Genomic DNA, 26602 nt, shown 5'->3' with positions numbered 1-26602 from the left:
GGGGTAAAGAGGTTGTTTTTGATAAACACTCGAGAAGAAAAATGTGACCAAGATTCTTCACTCCCCTTGTATCATTATGTTGAGAAAAAAAGATCAAATCTTTGAAGGAAAAAACACTGTACATGTTCATCAGCTTCTCTTGACAACTACTTTCAAACTACAGTTGAATCAAAATATACAAACTTGCTAATTAGAACAGCAATTAACTTTGTTTGTAACCATTCCAAAACAAGAATCACAAAGTGAAGTGTCAAAAGAAGATTTAGGAAAACAATCTAAAATGTACCTTATCCCTCAGAAATGGATACATATTAGTTTATAGAATCAAACTACTAGTTGAAAACTTGGAACAAAAAAAGGTAACAAATTACATCATATATCAAACACCATAGAACTTGTTCATTAAAAAGTACATATACTGTAGAGCACTTGGCAATCAATATACCAAGTATCTGTCACACTGTAAATATTTCCTTAAAAGTAAAAAAGATGATTGCATTAGGAGTTTTCACTTCTTATAAGGTCCATCTGATACCTATCAGTCGATATCTAGTTGGCGCGGCTCTTAATAACATCAAGTCCCATTTCGGTTGGGTCGGTTGCTTGCAACTCAACCTGAATTCCATCAAGCTCTCTCTTGAATCTTTCCTTTGTACTGGCATAGATCATCTTGCTTCTCACCCTTGATGTGTCAGGGGACCTTGAAGCGAAGAAATCGGAAAAAACACGTTGAGACCAAAGGAATACATAACAATATTGTTTAAAATGCTTAATGAACATTGAGAATAGTACCATGCAATGAAAAAGATCCTGCTTTTCTGGCAATTCTCTGCAGTGACGAAATCAAAATCGTAGACAGCATATCGACATTCATTATCAGGAAGACACGCAGTGAAATCCTCGTAACCTTGGGCTGGCTCACCAACCTTTTCAACCACAACCTGCTTTTGTTTCTCCTCTATCTTGAAAACAATAAAGCGGTGCGTTCTTTTTGCTTTCAGCTCCAAGAACCTTAACTTGCAGTCATCATGCACAGCCATCCCGGACGCTGCATTAGCCTATACAATAACCAAAATCCTCTGTTTGTGTTAGAACTTGTTCAATGTTTAATCAATCACAAGATTTCGAAGCAAAACGGTTCATTACTTCTCATCGAATTACATCAAAAGAGACCATCACAATAAATCAAGAGACACGAGCAACAACACTAACTAGGTTTCATTCACAGAAATCAATGCCGTCACATTGGTCTGCAGCGCCAGAGTTTATCCTTGTCATAACATAGCTTACTAAGCTGTCCTAAACGAACTCTGAACGCAAACAAGAGTAACTCCTGCATTCAGAGTAGTGACTGGAAGGGGGACGGTTGGAGAGTCAAGTTTCAAGTTAATCTTGGCAGCGGATGAGCACAAGCAGGTAAACAACTCATACAACGTTTGTTTTCTGTGTCACCTACCTACTGAAGTATCAAATAGGACGCAAACTGATGGTTACATAGGAAGACTGCATCACGAGTTTTAACAGTTTTTACTCTAAAGAGATGGACCTTGGGTCTAACTCAACACCAAAAACTCCCACACACTCAAAACTGGACAACTGGTGAACCATACAAGATTTCGTTATCAGTGACACATCTCATTAGTTTAGAACTATGTATCAATGTCAAAACAGTGGTGGCAGCAGATTACTCTTCCAGAAACAATTGTCAATTATCATCAGCTAGAAACTTGAAAAAAGGAAGGATCTTTGATTGGTCCATTTGATTTAATTTGGGTCCATTCTTATTCACATATTCCTCTAATATACACGGCAGCCAAGTATAGAAAAACAAAATCCAAATGCAAAAAAAAATCCTAAACATGCATTAGATCAAAAGAGTACAACTCCAAAAACTCCCCTTAGGTAGAAAATCATTTTTTTTTCTCAACTTTCTTACTGAGCAGATCAAGAAAAAATTGTCAAACACATTAAATCGATGGAATACCAACTAATTTTAAATACTAAATCTGAGCAGAACCCAGATAAAATTAAACCAAAATTTTCAATTATAACAACTGCATGTACTAATCAATTACTCAGATCAACCCATAAGTTCACAAGATTTCAAGTTGAAGTAACCCCAAAGATTCCATAAAGATCAGCTTCTTTAGCCAATACCCGTAATTTAACTCATCACATCAATCATAGATCAAAACTAAACAATTTACAAAATCATCTACTAACACACCAAAAAAAAAGATCAACAATGAAATTTCCATAAAGATCACTTATTTAGCCAACACCCGTATAAATTATCTAATCAGATCAATCACACAGATCAAAAACTTAACCCATTTACCAAAATCATTCTACTAAAACAAACAGACATACACCAAGAAAAACAAAAGTAAAACAAGACATCAACAGTGAAAATTTCAATAAAGATCACTTTTTTAGCCAACTCACATGTAAATTATCTAATCAGATCAATCATAGATCAAAAGCTAAATTCATTTACAAAACAAACAAACACACACACACACACCAAGAAAAACAAAAGTAAAACCAGAAGAATTCAACACTGTAATTTCAATAGAGATCAGTTTTTAGCCAATACCCATGTAGATAATCTTATCATATCAATCACAATCACAAATAAACAACTAAACCCATTCACAAAATGCTTTTACTAACACACACACTAAGAAAAACAAAGCAAAACAAGAAGAAATCAACAGTGTAAATTCCATAAAGATCACTTTTTTAGCCAACACTCATATAGATTATCTAATCAGATTCAATCAAACACTAAACCCACTCACAAAATCTCTCTACTAACACACACACACACAACAGGAAAAACAAAGCAAAACAAGAAGACAACCTACAGTAAAATTCCCATAAAGATCAGTTTTTTAGCCAATACCCATATAGATTATCCAATCAGATCAAGCAAACACTAAACCCATTCGCAAAATCTCTCTACTAACACACACACACACAGCAGGAAAAACAAAGCAAAACAAGAAGACAACCAACAGTGAAATTCCCATAAAGATCACTATTTTAACCAAAACCCACATAGATTAACTAATCAGATCAATCAAAAACTAAACCCATTCACAAAATCTCCATACTAAAACACACACACATCAAGAATTAACAAAACAAGAAGTAATCAAAAGTAAATTTAAAATGCAAAGAAAAGCAAAAGGGGTTGAAAGTTAACTCACCATTTTGATTGTATTTGAAAAATTCAAAGAGATTTCAAGAAGGGCTTCAAGGCTCAATAAGAAAGAGATGTTTTTATGTGAATCTTAAAGACTAGAGGAGCTCTTCTCCTTAATAAAGGTGGCTTCTCAATGGAAGGGAATTTTTATTGTGTGGTTATCGTACACACTAATTATTGTGTGAGTGACTTGACTTGGCGCCGCGTATTTTTCAATTAAGCCGTCGGCTTAAGCCTTAAGCTTTAAGCTGCTGACCGACCACGATATTCTCGTGGCATAGCGAGTAATCAGAATATCTTTCGTTAAAAAATTATATTACTATATAAATAGTGATACAAAATAATGCGGTCATTTTGTTTTTGATGCGTATATAAATAGTTATACGAAATAATTCAATTATTTTATTTTTGATACCTATATATTATGTCTTGAATATTTTTTAAAATTTGTTTAGCTTTAATTTATTACTATTGTATTACTAGACAAAGGACAAAAATTACATACTTTTAAGGTAAAATTATTATTTGTACCTTATAAGTTTATAATTACAAAAATTTCTTAAACGGATACAATAATATGAGCGCTCATACTGATGCGCGAGATATACTAATCGTTTTAATTAAGATACATTACATTTTATACATGATACACTAATCTGATGTACATTTTATACATGAACACCAGTCTAATGCGCGAAATACATTAATTTGATACGCGAGATACATTAATTTGATGCGTGAAAATAAGAAATTTTGAGAATTTGTAAAACTAATAGGGTATAACGGTAATAAGAGAACTTAAAGATGGATTCATATCATTTCTTTTTTCTAATTGAATATTCATATTCACTCTGAAATTTCGATAAAAATATAAATCACACTATGTAAAATCCGGTAAAAAAAGAAACGCTTTTTATTAATAACTTATCTTCATTCTCATTACTTTGATAGTGGTTAATTTACTATTAACACTCATTATAAGTTGTTTGAGTTATTGTATTATTTTATTTTATTTTTTTGTTATTTATTTATTTTATTTGTATAGAGTATTATATATTATTTTACAATATGGCTTCGCTTGAAAAAGCAAGCTGAGCTAAAAGGAATATATTCCCTTTTTACTATATTTAAAAACTTAATTATATATTACTTTTGTTATATATATATATATATTTATTTTTTAAAAATAAAAATAAAAATGTCAATTTGAGTAACAGATTGGAAAGTAAAATGCCACAAAGAGATGGGTCCATATAGAATATTTTTTTGCATTTGGTCTGCGTTAATCCCACGCTATCTGATTTATTTATTTTTATTTTTATTCTCATTTATTTATTATGTCCACAAAATTTTATGAAAAAAAGAATTAAATAGTAGTAGTGCAACTCAAGAAAAGTGGATGAATTTAATATGGACTGTGATTGGATGGTTGAGATTTGAGATGACATGATTTTTTATCAGAAATTTTTATTAAGAATATTTTTTTAAAATATAAATTATATAAGTGTATGAATTTAAATTTAATTGAAGATTAATATAAATATTAAAGTGAAAAAGTGGGTGAAATAGTAGCAGTGCAACTCAAGAAAAGACATTATATTTGTTTTCTTTAGAAAATAAGGTAACATTTGGTTGGGAGTACTTTGAAAAATAAATCTCATCTATAAAAAAATATAACATTATTATGATTTGATTTCATTTATCACTAAGAACTTAATATTATTCACAATTTCTTTTGTTCTAATTTTTCACTTTTTTATAACTAATACCCCATAAATTATACAGCAAATAATGTGTTATATGTAGTGTATTATAATTAAAATGTGGAATTAATAATACACGAATTGAAAAAAATAACCATTCATATAGTTAGCCATTATTTAATGTTGTTAACAACCTAATTTAAAATATATAGTGCATGATAATTTGATTGCAACAAATCAAATAAGCAATAAAAAATATTTTGTATATTACTGTCCATAAATTATAATTTCTCCATCTCTTGTTATTACATTAGAAAATTCGTATAAGAATTTTTCGAGTTAAAGGATGTATCTGAAATAAGCTCTTTTTAAGAGTCCCAAACTAAAAGGTAAAAAATATTGACAAAAATTTAAAAAGGTAAATGAATTTTTTTTTAAACCAAACGGTAAATCGCTGATGGTGTAGCTATTTAGGTGGTGTCGTTAAGCTAAATCGTTGCAGTAGCAGCGATTTGTGAAATTTATTCTTTTAATATTTTTTAACAAATCATCGCTGCCAAGGCAGCGATTTCACTTAATTTTATTTTTTAAAATTTTGAAGTAAATAACACGTCAAGTTTGTACAAAAAAAATTCAAATGCATTTTAATATTTATGTCTGGATGTGAAATGTGAATTTGGAAGTTTGACAATATGATTATTTTTGGCTAATTATAATTTATTTACAATAAAAAAAATTAAATAGGTGAAATCGCTGCCTAATGCAGCGATTTACTTCAAAAAAAATTTAAAAAATTAAGTAAAATAACTGCACATGCAGCGATTTACAATTTTTTTTAAAAATCATTTACAGTCGATACCAAAAAAAATAAATTTTACAAATCGCTGCTACTGCAACGATTTTCCTTAACGTCCTCCACCTATATCGCTACATCACCAGCGATTTTACGTTTTAATTTTTAAAAAAAATTCATATACCCTTTTGAATTTTTTGTTCGATATTTTTTACCTATTAGGCGTGAAACTCATCTTTTTAACTCAATAAAGTGAAGTTATATATATTCTATTTTCTCTAGACAGTCATCTATAAAATCACAATAATATATTATTATTATTAATATTATTATTATCAAGCATCTTTTAATTTTTCCCTTTTTATTAAACAATAAATAAAATTTCCATTACAAATTATATATATATACACATTAGTGGAAGCTTGAATAAATCTTCAAAAAGTTTTGCAATTGCAAAGCACTATTGGAGGTTTTCAAAAAAAAGTGAAATATCTTTTTTCTTTATAATGCATGAAAACTATAAATTTTATTTGTGGAAAGGGGAATAAATAGTGTTATTGGACTCCAATCCACATGTCTTATATGGTTAAAATAACTAGTAGAAATTCCAAATTTTAAATTGAAATATTTAGATAATATTCTTAGGGAATAATAACATATTTTTATCCTTTAATTATGAAATGAAACGATTAATAGTTACTACAAATTTGTACATATTCACATGCAAAATTTTAGTATACTTACTTCATTAAAAGTTCATTATACCTATTAAACAAAATTATTTTAACCTTAGTCTAAAATATAAATAATAATTATATGAAAACACAAATTTCATTATTTTTTTGTGTACATATATATATTAAATTTTTTTTGACATAATAAATATGATTCCTAAGAAAAAAGTAGTGATATTTGTGGATTCATTCATGAATGCCTTTTGGCTAAGCATTGGTAATTCCAGCAATACATGTTAGGAGGACCACAATTTAACAGATCACTCTTTGCCTCTTTGAAAATGACTTTTTTTTTTTTTAAAAATGTTATTTTATTGTTTATTTGAGTTCGATTGTTATATTATTTGTTGTTATCGTTTATTTTTTTTATACATTTGATCTTCGATACGTACTACTTGAATCGATAATTTATCAGAAACAGCCTCTCAAAGTAGGAAATTATAGCGTGCTCATCACTTTTTCAGGCTCTATTAATAGAATTTCATCGCGTATATTATTGTTGTTTATATTATTTCAGGACAAAAAACTTATCGTCAGTTGAATTTCGAAATAAGAGATCACGAAAGACTATAGTGAAATAGTTGAAATTATTTCATTCTAAAATAGTTTTTATATCTTCATAAAGTAGGGTAAATTCATGTATATATGATCCATTTTTTACTCCATGTGATATTACATCAAGTGTGTTGTCGTATCATTTAAAAAATAATAATAAATACTTTGTTACTCGAATTAAATTATTGATAAGAGGTCACCAAATGCTATCGTGAAATAATTAAGATTCAATTATTCAAAAACAAACATTATAGATTTTCACCAAGTAAGGATAACAATACACTATAATTACTAAATAAGATTTTTTTATACCTAGTCAAATATTCCGAATTCAAGTTGTGCAAATAAAAAAATCATAATAGATAAATAATTCTACATAATACGAATCTAAATTAATTGAATCAGTCTTTAAAAAATTAGACAATTTAACCAGATAAGAGAATAGAAAAGAAATAAGTGTTGCCAAAAATGAAAATTCCCTTTAAGTTTGAACTCATTCTTGCTTGACGTTATGAAATACTATTACATATAACAAAAATATGGGCAACTTACATTGTCAAAGATTCTTGTACATTTAAATATCGGTAACAAAATTAAATCATGAGATTATAATCTATTTAATTTATTTAAGTTTGAATGGGTTATAATTCATTCATTTATTAGTTTAGTTTATTTTCAAGCAAATATATTTTAATCTATCAAAATTGAGTTGATATCTAAATCAAATTGATTTATGAGAAATAATGAAATTAAAACTTAGTAGGAATTGGACCGAATAGATTTTGACCTGTGTTTTAGCTCATATTAACTTCGTTCATTTATTAACTCAATCTATTTTGACATGTCTGATTTTGCAGTCTGCACATTTGTCGTGTCTACATTTAACTATAATATATCAGACTATTTAATTAATGGGAATATTAAAAGTTTATATATTATACATCTATCTTATATAAAAGTGTATCATTGTATAAAAGATATTAAAATTGTATAATCCCGTCAAAATGAGCTAAGTCTATGGGCCGGTCCAACCCAATCTGTTACTGGGGTAGGATTGGGATAAGATTTTTCAAGTCCATTTAAAATTAGAACTTGTAAGCTCGACCCATATAAGTTCCTGATCCTTGAGGTTTGATCGGGACTGGGTCGGAGTTGACTCATGGGCCAAAACTATTTATTTAAGGTGTAACTTACAATACTCTCACCAGTATGATCTCATTATTAAAATATACATTATGTTGATTATTATGAATCTTATGAAATTTTGGTATGTACAGATACATGTATCTCGAAATATATGGACTCAAAATTAGGTTAATTTGTTCTAGATACACTTTATTCAAGAAGATTCGCATGTATCTACTATACATAGACAAATTTCCCACCCTCGCCTCCCTCCATCTTGTTTGTCACTCTCTTATCTCGCTCGCGTATTTGGTATGTGAGATACATGTTAATTACACTCGATTTTTTCTAGTATATTGAAACAACAACATTGTTTATCATATTTGATTTGAAAATCTTTTCATTTTCTTTATGTTATAGAACTATAAGTTTGAAAAGAAAAAAAAAGAAGGCCTAGCCCACCTAGCCCTCGACCCTTCTAGGCTGGGTTGGGTTGAGCATATTCAAGTCCTTCCAAATGAAAGGTTGGTCCACTCTAATCCTTCAAATTTCTTGGCCCACGAGGCTTGGACTAAGTGGGGCTAAGTTAACCTTTTTTGACAACTCTAAAATTGTATAAGAATGTGACATATAGTTAGCTATTGAGACAAACTTCAAATTTTGTAGATAGCCTCCTTATACTATTTTCAACAAAGAGAAACAATACCTACTTCAAAATTCAAAAAAAAAAACACATTTGAAATACTAATACAATTTTTCACGTTCAACAAATATTTATCTTTTTGTAATTTGATTTTCACCACTTAAAGCTTATAAAATTAGTATCTTAATCATGATTTTCTTATTACAAAAATTTAGAAATATAAGAACATGATAATGCACTCCTTTGAAGCAAATACAAATATGAATCTCCTTTTGGATTTTTAATTAAAAAAGAAAAACATAAACCATAATATATCTTTTAAAAGTTTAAAGAAATGTGACACTTCCATTATTATTTGGGATTTTCTCTTTATGTTTAAGTTCCAAACATTTTGTATTTTTGGAACTAAAAGATTCAATAATTCATGCCACAAGGGGCAATTTTGGGACATTTTGTGTTAAGTTTTACAATTTGAAGAAAAAATAAATTGATGGATTGTAATATCACAAACTACCAGGGAGAGTTGTGTAATTATCTCCTAAATTGTGGTGGTCTCTGTAAGTTTTCTTTTTTTCCTTTTCGGTTTACTTTGAATGTCTAGAGCCTGATTAAATTTGGATTCACGCATTATAATGCCTATTTCTAGAGGAGGTGCTTCTAGTAAGATTTTTTTCCGTCTCTAAGAGCTCAAATTTAAAACGCCCAATAAAGAACGGGAGGAATCTCAATCATCCTTTTACATCCGATATCCAAAATTACTTTAGTTCCAAAGTCAATCTCTACTCATAACAAGCATTTAGGCAGAGTAAAGATTAAGAATTTGGGATTCTAAATTACCTTAAAAAAGAGAGGAGGGTTCAAACCCTTCAACTCTAGCGTAAAATGTATTCTCTTCCTTAGTCGTGACCCGTCAATCAATTTTATTAGGGATTTACAAGTTAATATACATATATATTTATTTAATTTTCTAATACAATACAAAATTTATAAAAAAATTACTGAATTTATTCAAATTCATAAATCCCACCTTTATCCGCCTCTGTCTACTCATCTCACATGATATTTATACTTTTAAGTAATTAAATTTTTAGGAGACTTCCAGCCTCTCGTTACAAAGAAATAACATGATTTTCAAAATATAACAACAAAACTTCCACTTGTTTATTTATAAAGATATTCAAATTATAACAACAAAGCTTTCACATATTTCTTTTTATAGAGATATTACAAATATAACAACAGCACTTTCACATTTTTTTTTTTAATAAAAATGTTGTAACTAAACAGTATAATTTGTAAGTTAGTTTGGAAGTACATTTATAATTGAAAAAATGGAAAAAGAGCTTAAAATATCCTTTATTTCGTCCACTTATTGGCTTCAAAATGTCCTTCTCATCCACATATTGACTCCAAAATATCCTTGTCATCCACCTTTGGGTTCAAAATTGACCACTTATTTAATGTTTTTTAAAATTAAATTGTTTAAATATTTTTAAAAATACTTGGCGCTCAACTATTTGTTATAATTTAATTTATTAATATAATTTTAAACCAACCCACTACCCCTTATTACTAACTAAACTCCACCCAATTAATAAATCGACTTTAATATCAAAATCGTCATAAACACTACTAAAACACGACGAAGTGATAGATTCCTGAAAATGACATCCAAAATTATTCGAGTCCGAGTCGAAGTCCCAATTAAATTTAAGTTGAGCCGCTTATTTAGGAAGACACTTTCAATACGATTCTCTTTCAAGTTTGAATTCGAAATTTATAATTATAGGTAAAAAGAAGTGCATCCCGAATTAATTCATGCACTTTTTAAAAAATATAATTTTATAAATATTTATGATTTGTTTTAAAACCTTTAATATATCATTTTTTAAAAAAAAAAGTTATCTATGAAGTAACATCACATAGTTGAGATGAAAGAATAATTCAGATGAACATAGTCAGACTTTTAAGTCTATCGGTTATTTTTATTTAGACACTTGAATGTATGATAATTTAATTCTATAGATATTTTCACCTTAAATTTTTAAAAACACTCATTGGCAGTAGCTTTCATATTGTTGCATTAGTAATGTGACGTATTTATTAATTTTGTGGGGTTTAATTAGTAATAAGTGGATAGTGAATTGATTTATAAATAACCTACAATGATATGCAAGTTTTGTAATATGAGTCATTTTAACTATTTTCATTTTAAATGACTTATTTCATTTTTTTTCACATTTTGAATAAAATGTTTCTTTTATTTTTGTCTATAATTGATAATCGAATACCCAATCAAATCAAATCGAAACCGACAATAACCAAACCAATAAATATACAGAGTATTATATTTAGTTTGATCTGATTTGATTTTAATAATTTTAAAATTAATTTGATTTTGATTTTAATTTTATCTAATAATCCATTCAAATCGACCCGTAAATAACCTATGGCAACAATGAAAGGTTATAATTTCTTAAAGGACACACTTTATTGAATATTTACTTTGACATAATTATGATGTTTCTAGTCTTCAAAATTAATCATTATTAAAAATAAAATGAAAAATATAAAATAATTAATTTTATCTTAATTAAATCCATGTCCAAATACATAATTCTACCTAAATCTAATTCAGAGATTTCATAAAAGAAAAGAAAAAAAAGAAGAGAGATTCAACGTACCTTATAAAAAATCACAATTTAACAAAACCAAGAAAATGCACCACTATAATCTCAATTAACAATTTTTTATTTTGTACTTGTAGCTTATTTTACATTTACTTTTATTTGATTATTTTTTATTGAGAAAAATAATAAATATAACTTTAAAATATCGTAAATGCTATGCAAAATATTTTTTATTATATTTTTGGGATATTAATGCCCCTACCGTTCAAAATCTAGAGCAAATATACTCTTTATACTAATGGACATTCACATGTCATAATCTTATTCATCGGCTGACATTTATTAAATATTGAATCGATTGATAAGATTGTACCATGTTTTTCTAATTAGTTCTCTGTTAGAACGAAGGACATATATGCTATAGTTTTTGAGACATAAACACTACTATCCCAAAAGTATGACAAAGGATATCTGTATGTCATTTATATAGTTGGGGTATATTTGTCCTTTTTCTCTTTTTTATTTTGCATATTTCTTGAATACAATAATTAATATAAATATTTTATCATATAAATATACAATTAAAAATATAAATAATTAATAAAATTTTTGCATATTTCTTGAATACAATAATTAATATAAAGATAAAATACTTATTATTTAAAAATATTTTCTTGATCAATTAAAATCAATTAGTAAAAATAAAAAGTTAAAAATACTTCCTCCGTTCGGTATTGTTTGTCATGGTTTCTATTTTTAGAGTCAAACTGTAAAAATTTTGACTAACATTTTAAAATGTATTTCTTCATCATATTAATATACAAAAAATTGTAATTTATAGTACTTTTCATATAATTTTAAAATATCTAATTTTTTTACTTAAATTATTAAATTAATATGATCTAATTTATCTTTAAAAATTAGTTAATTCGAACGAGTGAAATTCAAATCAATCACAGTCAACTTACCATAAATTAATAAATTACACTAACCAAAAAATAATTTCTTTAATTTGAGCAGCATTCACGAAGAAGATAAAACAGACAAAAAAAAGATTAAACAAAATCATGCCATTTTTGTTCACGATGTTGACTTTACTATCATTAATTGTTACTGTCCTATTTTGATGGATGCAATGAATTTGATCTATATAATTTTTTAATATTTAACTATTTTAGATTTTTTTTTAAAAAAAATAAAGCTGGATCTAAGATTTAAAAATTTAAGAATTCAAATAATTTGAAAATTATCATAAAAATTAAATAATTTTTTAATTTTAAAATCTAACATTATACATCAATTAATATGAATATTTAAATAAAATATTATCGTAAAATTTAAAATAAGTAAGTGAAAATGAATGAGGAGAATATATCATTTGACAAAAAAGCCTCGATAAACATTTATAATATGTGTTCAACATGAAATCAAATTAAATAAATTTTAAATATTTAAAAACTATACGAAAAATTAACAAACAATTCTTTTTATACATTTTATAATGTTAATCAAGATTTATATAATATGTTTTACTTGAGTCAACTAATCTTTCAAAAAACATTATCTCTTACTCCATAAAATAGTCATAAAATTTACGTACAATTTACACTATCAAAATCAGTTAAGAAATTTTATTAAATATATTATTATTAGAATTATTTAAAGTTACTTTAAAATTTTTAGTATTATTTTTGGGCATACTCTCTCTGTTCGAAATTGTTTGTCATGTTGCATTTATCGAAAATCAATTTGACTAACTTTCAAAGGTAAATTACATCATATTAATTCAATAGTTTAAACCAAAAAAATTAGATATTCTAAAATTATATAAAAAGTACTATAAATTACAATTATTTTCATATTAATGTGATGAAAAAATACATCTTAAAATATTTGTCAAAATTTTTATAGTTTGATTTTAAAAATAAAAATTATGACAAACATGAACGAAAAAGGTATATTTATTATAAAAAAGTTAAAGAAATTTCCAAAAATGGTCATGAACTAATTTATAAGAACTTTTAAAAATTTATTTCGAAAATTTATAATCAAACGCGAGCCCGATTATTTCAAGCTACACCTTGCCTATATATATAGAGATAGTCAACAACCACTCTTCTACATATCTACTCTACACCCAAAAAAAGAAATCGAAAAAATGTCTTCAGAAAGGGCAAATCGCCATCAAAGGAGGCCATCTCAGAGCTTCAATTTTGTTTTGCCGGAGAACATTTCGTTAGCTGATCCAGTGGACGGCGATTCCGACAATGGCGCCGGTGCCGGCGAGCAAAATAAGGTTGTTACGCCGCCGCCTGCAAATTCGAAATCTGGACTCGGCCGTACTGCTAGCGGAGTTTCATTGCCGCCGCTGCCGGTGGAGATGTCGTCGGAGAAGGAGGGAACGTCACGACGTCAAGGATGAACCTAAGAAATTTTTTTTATGAAGTTGATTTTTTTTTAGTTAATTACTTTGTTTTTTTTGTTTTTTTTGCTTTGTGATCAGTTGATAATCTACCTGAATCTTTTTTATTAATTTTAATTAATAAAAAAGTACTTTTTTATATTTATGTGTTTTAAGTTTATCGTAAAAGATGAAGAAAATACAAGAATATTTCTTTCAATTCGTTTGACTTGGAACAATTTTTTTTATATTGTTTTTAAAATAGTGTTTGGTCATAAAATTTTTTAAATCGAGTTTAAATTTTAAATTTGAAAAGATTTGACTTCATATAGTTCAAATAAATTATTTTCTTCTATATTTTTCAAATAGAAAAGAGTTAAAATTGCCTCTGAACTATAGACTTCGTTACATTTTGAGATAAAAAATGTCGTTATAGTTATTCTAAGAGATCACGTGATACTAATCATTCCACTTAAGTATTGCCAACTAGGATTCACTATAAAATAGTTAAGACCTTTGGCGGTGACAATAATCGCCACAAAAGCACAAAAAATCATCACTAAAATTTTTTAACATGAAATTTTAATTTTGTATTTTTTTTCTTCATTGTTTTTAAAAATACAAAAATGATATTGATTAAATAGGAGTGTAAAGACATTATATATTTTATTTTTATGATATACGTAAACGTATAAAATGTAGAATGATGAATTATATAGTAGGAGACGTGAGTCGAGAAGTAATTTTCATGATTTTTTGTAATAATATTAAGTGTTTTTAATATTGATATTGCAAGTTATTTAACTTTAAAAATTAGGTTGCAATCAAAAATTAATTATCATATCTTTTTGTTGAAAAAATAGGTTTTACTAGCGAATGGTTGTTGAGACTTAGTCGTCACTAAAAATCACTCATGACTTTTAGTGGCAATATTTTGAGGTTTTGTGACAACTTTGTCGCAACTAAAGGTCTAGTATTTTTGTAGTGAATCTTAGTTAACAATGCTTAGGTGAAGGGATTAGTCCCATGTGGCATGTCACGTCACTAAAAATTTGAGATGTTAATTCTTGAGGGTATTTGTGGTCTCCTAGGGTAACAACAGGGATATTTTTTATCCCAAAATATAATAAAGAGTATACGTGATCTATTTCGCATAGTTCAGGAGAAATTTTGACTCTTTTTCATTTTCCAAATAAAATAAAATAAGACATAACTCAATATCATAAAATTCAAATAAAACATGAACTATTTAAAATTTATGATCAAATACCACTATCAAAAGATATTCTAACATAGTATATAGCGTATACACTATACACTTTAATTTTAAAATCACAACTATAACATTTTAATAGTTCATATTCAATAACTAAGACATGAAAATTTTCTTTTTTTTCGAAAAATGGAATTTGGAGAGACTCAGTCAAAAGTTTGGTCTCTCTATCTCCTAATGGGTCAAGAATTGTTGACCCATTTCATAGTTTGCCCATCCTAACCCATACTTTGTATCCGGATGATTTGCAGATAATTTTCGATTAAAATTAAACGATTTAATGTTCAAATAGAAAGATATATCACATAAGTTAAGATAGAGGAAGTAGCTATTATCTCCATTTAAGAAATTTGTGTATAGTTTCATAAATCATGTTGGACGTATTATAATTATTTTATTTATCGTTAGATTATTTATAACTTTTAATGAATTGTCAAATTTGTTCTATTCATGAGTTATGTCATGTGGAACAATGACTTTAAGTACAATCATTATTCAACGAATCTTTATGTATCATCTTTATTCAATTAACATTTAATTAGAGATCTTAAGTTAGAGTCTATATTTTGTTGATTGACAAATTTATTCAATAATCAAATATAATTAATTGACATATTTTTTTAATATTTATTAGTTAACTGAATAAAAATATTTTTCTTGATAAAATCACATATATATAACTGGTGAAATGATAATTCTCAAAATACATAAGTATTATTTATTCCTGAGACATGTTAATTGTTGATCAACATAAAAAGTTGCCTCCATAAAAAAAATGAAATTGGAATATCAAATGAAGAAATAATTAATTTCATAAATTAGTTATCGATTGAAACACGATAAAAAAAATTAACTAAACACTTAAATATTGATAATTCAATAAGATTTGCTGAATGCTTACTACTTTTCATTGAGGATGATATTATTTCTCAATAAATTAGGATTACAAAGATAAAATTATAATAATTTAGTATCTATATTAGAATTTCAAACATATTTTAAATTCGTGCTAACATAAAATTTATTTAAGGAAAAAATAATTTGTAACATGATGTTTTTTTCATAATCTTTATTGTTAAAGAGTCATCGTAAAATATCCTTATACTTATAGAAATCATGAAATCGTATCATGTTTCCGATTTGAAATTTTAAACTTTTATTTATATTAGAATAAGTTTTATTTTATTTTTAATGGCATATTTTCATAATTATTATTGAATCTCTTATCTTGTTTAAATTGTTTTTTTTTGTCCTTTTCTTTTAAATATGATGCACATAAATACAAAATACATTGTATAATAATCTATATTATTTCCTCGAAAATGATGATCGAACATTTTGTTTATAGACCTTATGATATACAATATTGTTTACTACTTTTAAAAGACAATTATTATTTAATTATCATCCTAATATTTAAAACTTTGAAATTAATTAAAGTTATGAGTTATGAATCAAAAGTTAATTTTTTGAAAAAATACTCTTTTATTAGTTTAAATCTCCTATAACAAAAAGCCATTAAACCTAAATATCTTACTCATTACCATACTATTTTCATTTTTTTTTCAGTTTTTATTCAAATTTTATTCTCTTTAATCTGCCCTTTTTATTTAAATTTTAGTGTTTCTTTGTTTCAATTGTTATAAATATTTTTCAGCCTTTATCACTTGAGCATATGTTCCAAATTCTTAAAGTTACTATTGATCAAGACCTGTCTAATTTATTGATTCTGTATTTAGTGGGACTTTATCTGTCCCAACCATCTGATACTGACAACAATTATTGATTGAGCGGGTTGGGTTAAATTAAAATAGTCATAATAGATTAGCATAATAATTATGTGAAGATGTGATTCGATTTAAATTTGTTTGGATCGAAATGAATTGAATCAAAACAGATTAGGATTATATGATGGATAATATAATAGTTCAACATGGTGACGGTGACAAAATTTTCATTAAGGGTATATAATTTGGAGAGTATAACACACAAATTAGTCAAAGAAATTCGACGTCTATTATATATATGCATAAAAAAAAATTTTAGCCATATATAAATAGTAGTATAATTTTCTGTCAAAGGGATTCAGATTAACCCTTGAACTCAAGGTGGCTCCGCTCCTGGTCAAGACCTAATCCAATTCATTTCATTAAGCTTGATTGTTTTATTTATTTCTTGAAAATTATTTTAGCATCTGATAAAATTATTATTTTCTTTATTATGGCTATATATAACACATCAAATTTAAAACATAAATTTTTTTAAAATATTTTAAATTCGAAGTATATATAATCTATTTTAATGAGGTTGAAAATGGTTAAAATTGAAACATGTTAAACTAATAATTAACTCGTCCAAACTTAAACATGTTAAATAAGTTGGATTGATTTCATCAACCATAGTGACCCCTCCCCCACCCCTTTCCAAAAAATAAAATAAAACGAGTTGAGTCAAAACAAGTTGAAGTAATAGTTAACTCTCTCAAACTTATATAAGTTAAACGGATTTGAGTTTGATTTTGCCAACCCTACCGATGCCCCCCCCCCCTCCAAAAAAAAAGAAGATGAACCTGTGAGTCTAACTCAAACTTGGCTGGCTATATGCCCGATCGTTAGACAAGTACTCCCTCGTCCGAATTTATGTGGAATTTTTCATTTTTTAGTGTCAAACAATTTAAGTTTGACCATAAAATTTACGCGTGGAATTTTTAATTTTTTTTAAAATAACGTTTATATATTTGTAAACTAAGTAAAAAATATTATAAATCACAATAATCGACAATTCACAATAATTAAAAGATACATAAAATTTACACTTAATGATAGTCTATTTGAATCTTGAATCCAGAAAATGTCACATAAAAGAGTAATAAATAATCATGAATCACGAGCAAAATAAACATAAACACCAAAAAACACGAGCATAATAATTAATTAATTAAATTAAAACCTAGATTATCCCAAAATATTTTTTGTCCACCGTATTATACACCTACTCCCAGTAATTGAACAATTTTTTTTTCCTCTTTATTTTGTTTTTTTCAGTGTTAATAATTTCACAGATTTATGTTCAATTTATGCACAAAGATTTGAGTTCAAAACTCTTTAGCTGACCAACTCAAACAATGGCTCTTTCTGTTCCTCACTTCATCTCTGTCAGCAGATTTTCAGACCTCAATGGTGTAAAGGTTAGTTTTTTATGTCACCCTTTAATGTTCTTATTGATTACCCATAAAAATTTCTGCAGAAATGAGTTTGAGATATGGTAGTTTCAGTTGAACTCTTACTGCTTATCTAAGAATCAAGAATCTTGATTTTTATTGTAAAAATTGTCCCTTTATTTTGTTAGTGTATTTGATTTGTGTAATAGCTTGTTGGTGGTCAAATTACTTGCATTTTGTGTGTTGGTGTCTAGGTTAGCTTGTGCACATTTCGATTAAATCCATAGGATGCCAGTTACCTCTCAGGTCCCGAGGCTAGGACAGATGAAAAGAAATTAGCTAGTGTATTTTTATTTTGTCTCTATTGAGGTTTGAATGTGAGACTTGACAGTTCTCAGTTCACTTCATTGACTATTAAGCTACACCTTAGGTGTAAAAAAGGGTTCTTTTTCTGTGATGTTTTCAGTATACAGTAGGTAAAAAGTGTGAAATTTTAAGCTGCAGGTACGTGGTTCGCCAAGGTGTTTTCGGAGAGATTGTAAAGTATTTACAGTTATATCAATGTCAAAAGAGGCATCAAATTATATACCAGCAGCTCCTATATTTCTCCCTGAAGGACCATGGCAACAGGTGAGGGGCTTCTCTCTTCTCTTTATATGTTTCTTGTTTCAATCAATCAACTACACCTCAATGCAAACTAGTTGTCGTACTGATTCAAATATATGTGCCACTCTATTCGGACCAACTTTGTTTAAATACTAACTTAAGAGGTATATGCAGCTAGACGTTTATGTAAATACCACACTTTTTTTATATTTACGATGGTGGTTCATGGCCAGCTTGCACGAAAGAGAAGTCTAAATATTACATTATAACTTTACTAACATATTTATAATGTTATCAAGTATCGTAATCTCTTTGATTGGTGCTACCGTTTTATCTACTGAGATTGAGACATAGCTTTCTGTGCGTCTGTGATATAATGTACTGTGAAACAGGTGAATTCCTAATTAATGCTAGAAAATGATGAATCAAAGCAAATATAGCCATTCTAAGCTACTCTAATAGACATTTTACAGCTGCTACAATATTTTTAGCTAGAGACATGATAGAAAATTGGGGAATGGGTCAACATTCTAAAAGTAATACTAGCATAATTATGCCAGACCATCATTTCAGGAGAAAGCAAACAAAGATCTATTGTAAGCTTAAGCTCATCGAATTTGTTAAATTATATATCTATATCAGTATGTATGTATGTTGCTAGTATGGTTCTTGATAAAGCTTATGCAAACAGGGATAATAGTCTTTTTTTCCTGAACCTCGTTGCTTCTGTTTCCTCCACTTGTTCGATATTAGTTTTCTAGTTGGACGGGTGATGATTCAGGATCAATATGATATAATTGTCTGTAGACAACTTAGACTGCTTCAAATGTGTAGATTCCTGGTGGTGTTACTGCTGCAAAGGGTTTCAAAGCTGCTGGGATGTATGGTGGATTGCGTGCTCTTGGAGAGAAACCTGATCTCGCACTCGTCACTTGTGATGTAGATGCCATATCTGCAGGTCAGCTACCCTAATATAGTCCTAGGTCATCAGTGTTGAGCTTTTCGTAGGTTCATGAGTGAAAAACTATACTGTTGCTTTTTAAAATTCTTACCTCCTTTCCCCCACCCACCCCTTCCCTGGGAGAGAAAAGAAACATACAGCTTTCTTGAAATGAAAAAAGGAACACATTTGTTTGGCGGTTGTGTTAAAACTTACCATCTACAATCAACCAATAGAAACCGATGAATCAGGAATCACCATTTTCTTGTTTTTAATCCAGGGGCATTTACTACAAATGTTGTTGCAGCTGCACCTGTACTATACTGTAAAAGCGCACTAAATGCATCTAAAACGGTATGCAGGAGACTTTGTACTTACTGTTTTGTCTTTCACTTGAGGTGAAAGAACTTTTTGTCACCTTTAGAACTGCCAACTCTCAACTTTAATGTGCTATTGTAGTTCTGTACTCTGCATACTGTTTGCTTGTCCTATATTGACTTAAGAAATGACGTGATACAAAAAGAAGAAAAGTCGTTCTAATTGGTTACTATTGAGCCGAAAAAAGTTTTCAATTAAGCTATTGTGCTATCTTATTGGTCTCTTTCACAAGTTTAAGCCGATGCTTTTGTATTCTTATGATTTATTAGATAAAAGGATGCATCTCCATTTATATTTAGGAATGAATCCAGACTTTCATGAATTTTTACTATTTTGTGAATCCAAGAAGCATATTAGAAGTATATATTAGTAACCTGATGTCATGGATTGGTTGCAGCGAACTTGACTGCTTTTGAAATCCTGTTTTCTTATAAGAATACTACCACTTTTCAGGCTCGTGCGGTATTAATAAATGCTGGTCAAGCTAATGCAGCAACGGTAATTTCTCCTGAATGTTTTAATTGGAAGCTCAATTTAAAGCAGGGTGTATCTCCTCCTCTAGTTTCAATTTGATTGGCAGTAAAAGCAAATCCAGACTCATCCAACTTCACAGCGAAGTTATAGGCTTTGTTATGATGTCATATCACTTTTCTGCGTTTGAAAATGTGACTTGAGATTTTCAAAATTTCTGTTTCAGGGTGATGCAGGTTATCAAGATGTAATTGAGTGCTCAAGTTCACTAGCTAAGGTTTGCAGTTTGTCCATTTTGGTTTAGACTTTAGATATTTGGTTTCTGATATTAATTTTCAATTGTAATAGTTACTTCAACTGAAGCAAGACGAAGTCTTGATCGAATCAACTGGTGTAATTGGTCAAAGAATAAAGAAGGTAAATGCTTACATGTTGCACTTAATTGACTTTTCCTAATTCCTTGAACCTCTTTCTTGCATATAACAATACCCCAATGTTGGATGCCTTGAATTTACATTTCTTTGGCATATTCGTTATTTTGTGTATGATTTTACTGTACGAGTTTTTTCTCTGACCAGTAACCCCGTTTTTATGCTTACATCACTTGCAGGAAGCACTTCTCAACTCACTCCCACATCTTGTTAAACAGCTTTCACCAACCGTGGAGGGGTAATCATCTTTTTCTGATGTAATAATTTATATATTTAATTGGCATTGTCGGATTTTATCCTATATTAATTTTGTATCTTTCTTCCCTTATACTTACCCATTTGTGTTTGTATTCATTTGTTCTAAATAATGAACTCTGATCCACTCTAGATGCTCTGTTCTGGCTAAGGATTGCTGATCTCATATGGCATTTGCAGGGCAAATTCTGCAGCTGTAGCTATAACGACCACTGATCTTGTTAGTAAGAGTGTGGCTGTTGAAACAGAAGTAAGATTAATTTTCCAGCATTTCTGTGTTTGTTTTGATTTAGGTTCTTCAATGCTATTATTCATCACTCTCCCAATTTGTATGACAGTTTGAATCAAGCTATTTGTATTGGGTAGAGTTCTATTAGATGTCATAATTATGGTTTTGAAATAATTATCATGTAGTTTTCTTAATTATTCAAGTTCCATTTTCAAAACTATATGCTTAATCTGGACCAAAGGCACTAACTTAGCACTTAGGTGAAATCAATGTATAGTCGGACTCAAGATCGTCTGTAGTTTGTGTTTCGTTAAGTTCCCATTTCTGAAAGGAAAGAAACTATAATGAATTCTTAATGATATATATGTCTGCTCAGGTAAGAGGAACTCGAATCAGAGTTGGGGGCATGGCAAAGGGTTCTGGGATGATTCATCCTAACATGGCAACAATGCTTGGTGTAAGTATCTTCAGAATTCCTGCTGTTTCCACTTAAGCAGTGAGAGTAGCTTACTGGATTCGAGCAACTACGCAGGTAGTAACTACAGATGCCTCAGTTACAAGTGATGTTTGGAGAAAGATGGTACAAGTTGCTGTAAATCGAAGTTTTAATCAAATTACTGTAAGTAAGACATTTTATATTGTTTTAATACTTCAGACGTTATTCTGATCATGCATGAGGACTGGAGGAGTTCAATGGTAGAAATTTTCCCTGGCATATGAACATTTCTGGTGTATTTAGTTATCAAATGAAGCAGCTAAATTTTGCTTTCACTGAAAGTTTAATTGTCAAATAGATCAAAATTTTAAATGTTCTCCTTATTCTATTTTCTTTTCTTCTCTGGCAAAATTTATTGAAGTAAAGCTTTAGATTCATGAAACTTGTGCAAGTTGTTTCCACCTGGTTTCTGGGTCTGAGGAAGAGAGATTGATGCCATGTGGTTTTGCTACATCAGTACTGGTGGAAGGTCTTTCGCATGATATATCTGAGACGTATTATTTTTTCTGTAATGTTGAGCAGTTGTGTTAGTTTTTTGGTTGCAAGTTTAAGTTGTGTGATTTTATCAAATCCATTTCCCCATAATGCAAATAAATTCCCAGATTGATTTGACTAGCCCTGTTCACATATTTCAAATGAATTCATGTTCATTTGCTGTGTGTACCGCATTCCTGTTTATCATCATAATAGAGACAACAATGTATTCAATGACTCTGTTGCATGATCTAAACCCAGGGGAGCATATATTTTGACAGGTCGATGGAGACACTAGTACAAATGATGCTGTCATTGCTCTTGCCAGTGGACTTTCAGAATCACATGAGATTTCTTCTTTGAACTCCTCGGAGGCAGAACACCTACAAAACTGCCTTGATGCTGTATGTGCTGTAATTTCCTTTATTTGCTTTATTCTTATCCGACTAGTCTATCTTGACCAGGATAGTGTGTTCGTAGCTAGGTTGTGTCCAGTTCTGTCTCCTTAGCAAGTTTCTGAGAAATTAGCATATTCAACCTTCCATAAACTTTCTCTTATTTACCTCTTTTGTTGTCTCATAAGATACTAGAAGAGTCAAATTTGTGATGAGATGGACTTTCAGCATGATGATTTCGATTCATGTTTCTATGAATTTAATAACTTCATCTCTGTGTTGAATAGTTCAGCTTGCACACTCTTTTGTCATGGGTTTCGCCATAATGGATTGTATGCCAATCGCTTTCAAGCAAGAGCATTTATATAGCTTAGCAAAATTACTGGTCAAAATGGTCACAAAGGAAGATTCTTGTGACCTGTGAAGTATTATGAACATGATAATAGAGGAATTTCCAGATAACTGATCAGAAAAAAAGGTATATCCTTATAGCTTGCAGGATTGACTCGATTCCACTACAGGTAATGCAGGGTCTAGCAAAATCAATAGCTTGGGATGGCGAAGGAGCAACATGTTTGATTGAGGTCTGTATTTCTTTATTAAATTCCTTATGAGTTTTGACAAACTTCGATTTGCTCCTAGTCTTGTTTCTTAAACATGCATAAGCTTAGCAACCAACTGTAGAAAAGTAGTTGAAGTTCTCATCTGATATTTACATTTATGCTAATATAATCATAGACGAATACTAGAAAAGAATGATTAAACAGATGGCTGAGTAGCTGAGGTATAGGAGTAAGATTCTAGAAATCCCAGGTTTGGATCCTGACTACAACACATGGTGTGAGCTCATTTTATTCAGCTTTGGTGGACATGTTTACTGGGGATGTGCTTGTGGTTTTTAGCAGTCTGCAGGTGGCAATCAAGGTGCGGTCCAGACAGCATCATAAAAAATAGAGAACGATTGAATGGGTTATCATAGTTGAGCTTGTTAAGGATAAATTTAAAAGAATAATTTGAAGGTATCAAAGATGGAAAAAGATATCTTATCTTGTCTTAGTCATAGAAATAAATACATGTAAAGTCTTGGGTTCATTTCCCAGCACAGGGCACCCAAGGGTTTGGCAACAATGGTCAATGAAGTGAGCTGAGAGCTATGAATCACATGTTCAATTCCTAGTGGAGGCAAAAACATTCGGTGGTTTTTCCCCATATGTCCAAGTCTTAGTGAATAAAGGGACCCGAGTACCTGTGTTAGTAGGAGTTGGGAGGTAACAAGTACCCCGTTGAATTAGTTGATGGTGCGCATGGTTCTACATTTGACTAATATAAGTAGAAGGTCATAAAAGAATTTGCATTATCTTATGTTGATACCAATACTGGGAGATGGTAGCTTTGCTATATATAAGGAAAGAAATCAAGCTATGGTGGAGTGCTCGATCTCAATGCAGGTTATGGTAGGTGAAGGTTCTGGTGTTTTAAATAGGATAAACAGAATATTAATTCTTTTTTCTTTTTCTTTTTTGGGTCGACACTAGATTTAAATTCCTTCGTTACTTGGCATGATTAAGGACAACATCTAAGTGGAGAAGGGTAAAAGTACAGGGTCCATTATCCATCGAGTTTCAAACTGCATGCCACTCGCCCTCAAGGATTTCTCGGTTATCAAAAAGAAGGGAACAATCATGTATTCAGTTGAAAAAATGTTTAAAATGTGGCTTCTTAAACTTCCAGTTCATTCATGAGCATATATACACAACAGCTTGTAGAATCTCTTTTTTTATTTTTAAAGTTTTGCTCGTCTCTAATTGGACATAGGTGAGGGTTGATGGTGCTGATAACGAAGCTGAAGCAGCAAAGATTGCACGTTCAGTGGCTTCCTCTTCACTTGTCAAGGTATGAAATGAATTACTTTGCATATCTACTTGGAGCTACCTAGAAAGTACATTTTACTGATAGTTTCCTTTCTATAATCAGGCTGCTGTATACGGTAGGGATCCAAATTGGGGCCGTATTGCTTGTGCTGCTGGCTATGCAGGTATCCCTTTCAACGCCGACAAGCTTCGGATATCTCTTGGAGATATTGTTCTTATGGAAGCAGGGCAACCACTTCCATTTGATAGGTATGGAGAACAATACCCCCCCCCCCCCTCCGTTTGTATTGCATTCTTCGGCATGTGCCCTGAAATCGCCTTCTAGTGTCAGTTCCTGTCTCTAGAGAGAACTATAACGCTTCTTGAACAGATGCCTAACCAACTCATTTTGGTTAAGTTTGATGCTACTCTGATATTCTGATCAATACATAAACCAATTCCTTTCGCTCTTGAATGTTTAATTTTCCTGGTGAGGCCTTAGCCATTATAGAGCGTAAAATAGTTCTTTTGTCTCGGATTATATCTCAACCTCAAAATAGTGGTTCTTGCTCGAGTATTCAGTAGGATGCTAGACCTAAAGTACATACCACCTCATTTATATTGCTCTATACGCTTTACCACGTGATGCTCTTCCATAGATTTTTTTTTTCCTTTCTCTTTTTGTTTGTCTATCTTGGGACATCATAATCTTGGGTATTTTTGCAGGGTTGCAGCTAGCAATTATCTCCGAAAGGCTGGTGAAGTCCATGGCACTGTTGAAATCCAAATATCTATTGGTAAGTTTCACATAAACAGGCATATTCACATTGTACTTCCTCTGCATTGGTGGTGTATCGTGTTGAAACTAAACCAGCTCCATGGCATCACACCGTAACTCTAGAGATATAAGTACCCAGAAGACTGTCCCTATGCAAACTACTCTTTGAAGAGTGCATTGACTTGATTTTCTATATAAGATGACATGAACCAGACTTATTTCCAACATGCTCGACAATCACTGTTGGTTGAGATGTCAAGAACAGTACTGGCAAAAAAAAAATGCTGTGCCAAGCTTCAAGTCGAATTGATATACTTTTCGTGCAACCCCCTCTCCAACCCAGAAAAAAGTACCAACTTTCTTCTTTCCTTCAATAAATGGCAAAAAATTTCACCCCCTACATATCTCGATGATCGTGAAAACACTTCATACATTCAGGTAGACAGGATAATACCTATCTGCTCTATATATGTGCATATACAGTTTCTAGTGCGACTTTAGTTTGATAGTGTCTTCCACCCCCTTTCAAACTATGAAGCCCTCTGTTAACGAGGCATTCTTATCCTCCGGTTCCACCTTCTGAGGTTCAACAAAGATGACTCAATGTCACTACTATGGTCTCTTCATCTGAACATCTGCTCTGTTCATGCTTTTCATGGACTTGTTTGTATCGACTTAGTAAGTGATCTTGTACTGGGATGTACGTATAAATTTCAATTTCAGTCGCGTGTTCTCCCTGTGCAGGTGATGGTTCAGGAAGCGGACTAGCATGGGGCTGTGACTTGAGTTATGATTATGTCAAAATTAACGCAGAGTACACAACATGAAACAGGACGCGTTACTCAAAGATTGAAGTCTCTTCCTAATAAAGCAGCTGTGGCTCAAGCCAAATTATCGGTTCTATAGTTGTAATACTGATGGAACCAGCAAAATTTTGCTAGATTGACAGGGACTTTTCAAGTTGTTATTTCATCATTTCACACATCTGGTAAACTAGAAGCTCGTATGACATGTATTTTAAATGAATTTCTGATCTCAAAAATCAGAAAGAAAAAAAAACTTCATGAAATATTT

At 30.0% G+C, this 26602-nt stretch overlaps 2 protein-coding genes across 3 annotated transcripts; one reads left to right on the top strand and one right to left on the bottom strand.

Moving 5' to 3' along the window:
- Nucleotides 1-261: 261 nt before the first annotated feature.
- On the bottom strand, nt 262-3426 carry LOC101264752 (actin-depolymerizing factor 1). The gene is made up of 3 exons (XM_004246414.5): nt 3213-3426; nt 793-1058; nt 262-700 (listed from the first exon to the last, which is right to left on the bottom strand). The coding sequence occupies exons 1-3, from the start codon at nt 3213-3215 to the stop codon at nt 550-552; spliced, it is 420 nt and encodes a 139-aa protein (XP_004246462.1). The 5' UTR covers nt 3216-3426; the 3' UTR covers nt 262-549.
- A 14536-nt stretch (nt 3427-17962) lies between these two features.
- Nucleotides 17963-26597, top strand: LOC101265059 (arginine biosynthesis bifunctional protein ArgJ, chloroplastic). 2 transcript variants are annotated; one of them, XM_004246415.5, is made up of 17 exons: nt 17963-18252; nt 18730-18855; nt 19666-19789; nt 20052-20125; nt 20603-20647; nt 20847-20897; nt 20969-21037; nt 21231-21289; nt 21487-21556; nt 21912-21992; nt 22068-22154; nt 22787-22909; nt 23422-23484; nt 24716-24793; nt 24875-25020; nt 25477-25547; nt 26273-26597. In XM_004246415.5, exons 1-17 carry the CDS (start codon nt 18190-18192, stop codon nt 26353-26355), a joined length of 1413 nt encoding a protein of 470 aa, XP_004246463.1. In that variant the 5' UTR covers nt 17963-18189; the 3' UTR covers nt 26356-26597. The 2 variants fall into 2 exon arrangements, with proteins under 2 accessions (XP_004246463.1, XP_010325881.1); XM_010327579.4 differs by having other exon boundaries at nt 18045-18252; nt 18724-18855.
- The last annotated feature ends 5 nt before the right edge of the window (nt 26598-26602 follow it).

Source organism: Solanum lycopersicum, chromosome 9 (assembly GCF_036512215.1).
Source record: "Solanum lycopersicum chromosome 9, SLM_r2.1".
Lineage (NCBI taxonomy): Eukaryota > Viridiplantae > Streptophyta > Magnoliopsida > Solanales > Solanaceae > Solanum > Solanum lycopersicum.
Note: the sequence above shows the minus strand (reverse complement) of the source record. Positions and strands in the feature narration are given on the sequence as shown.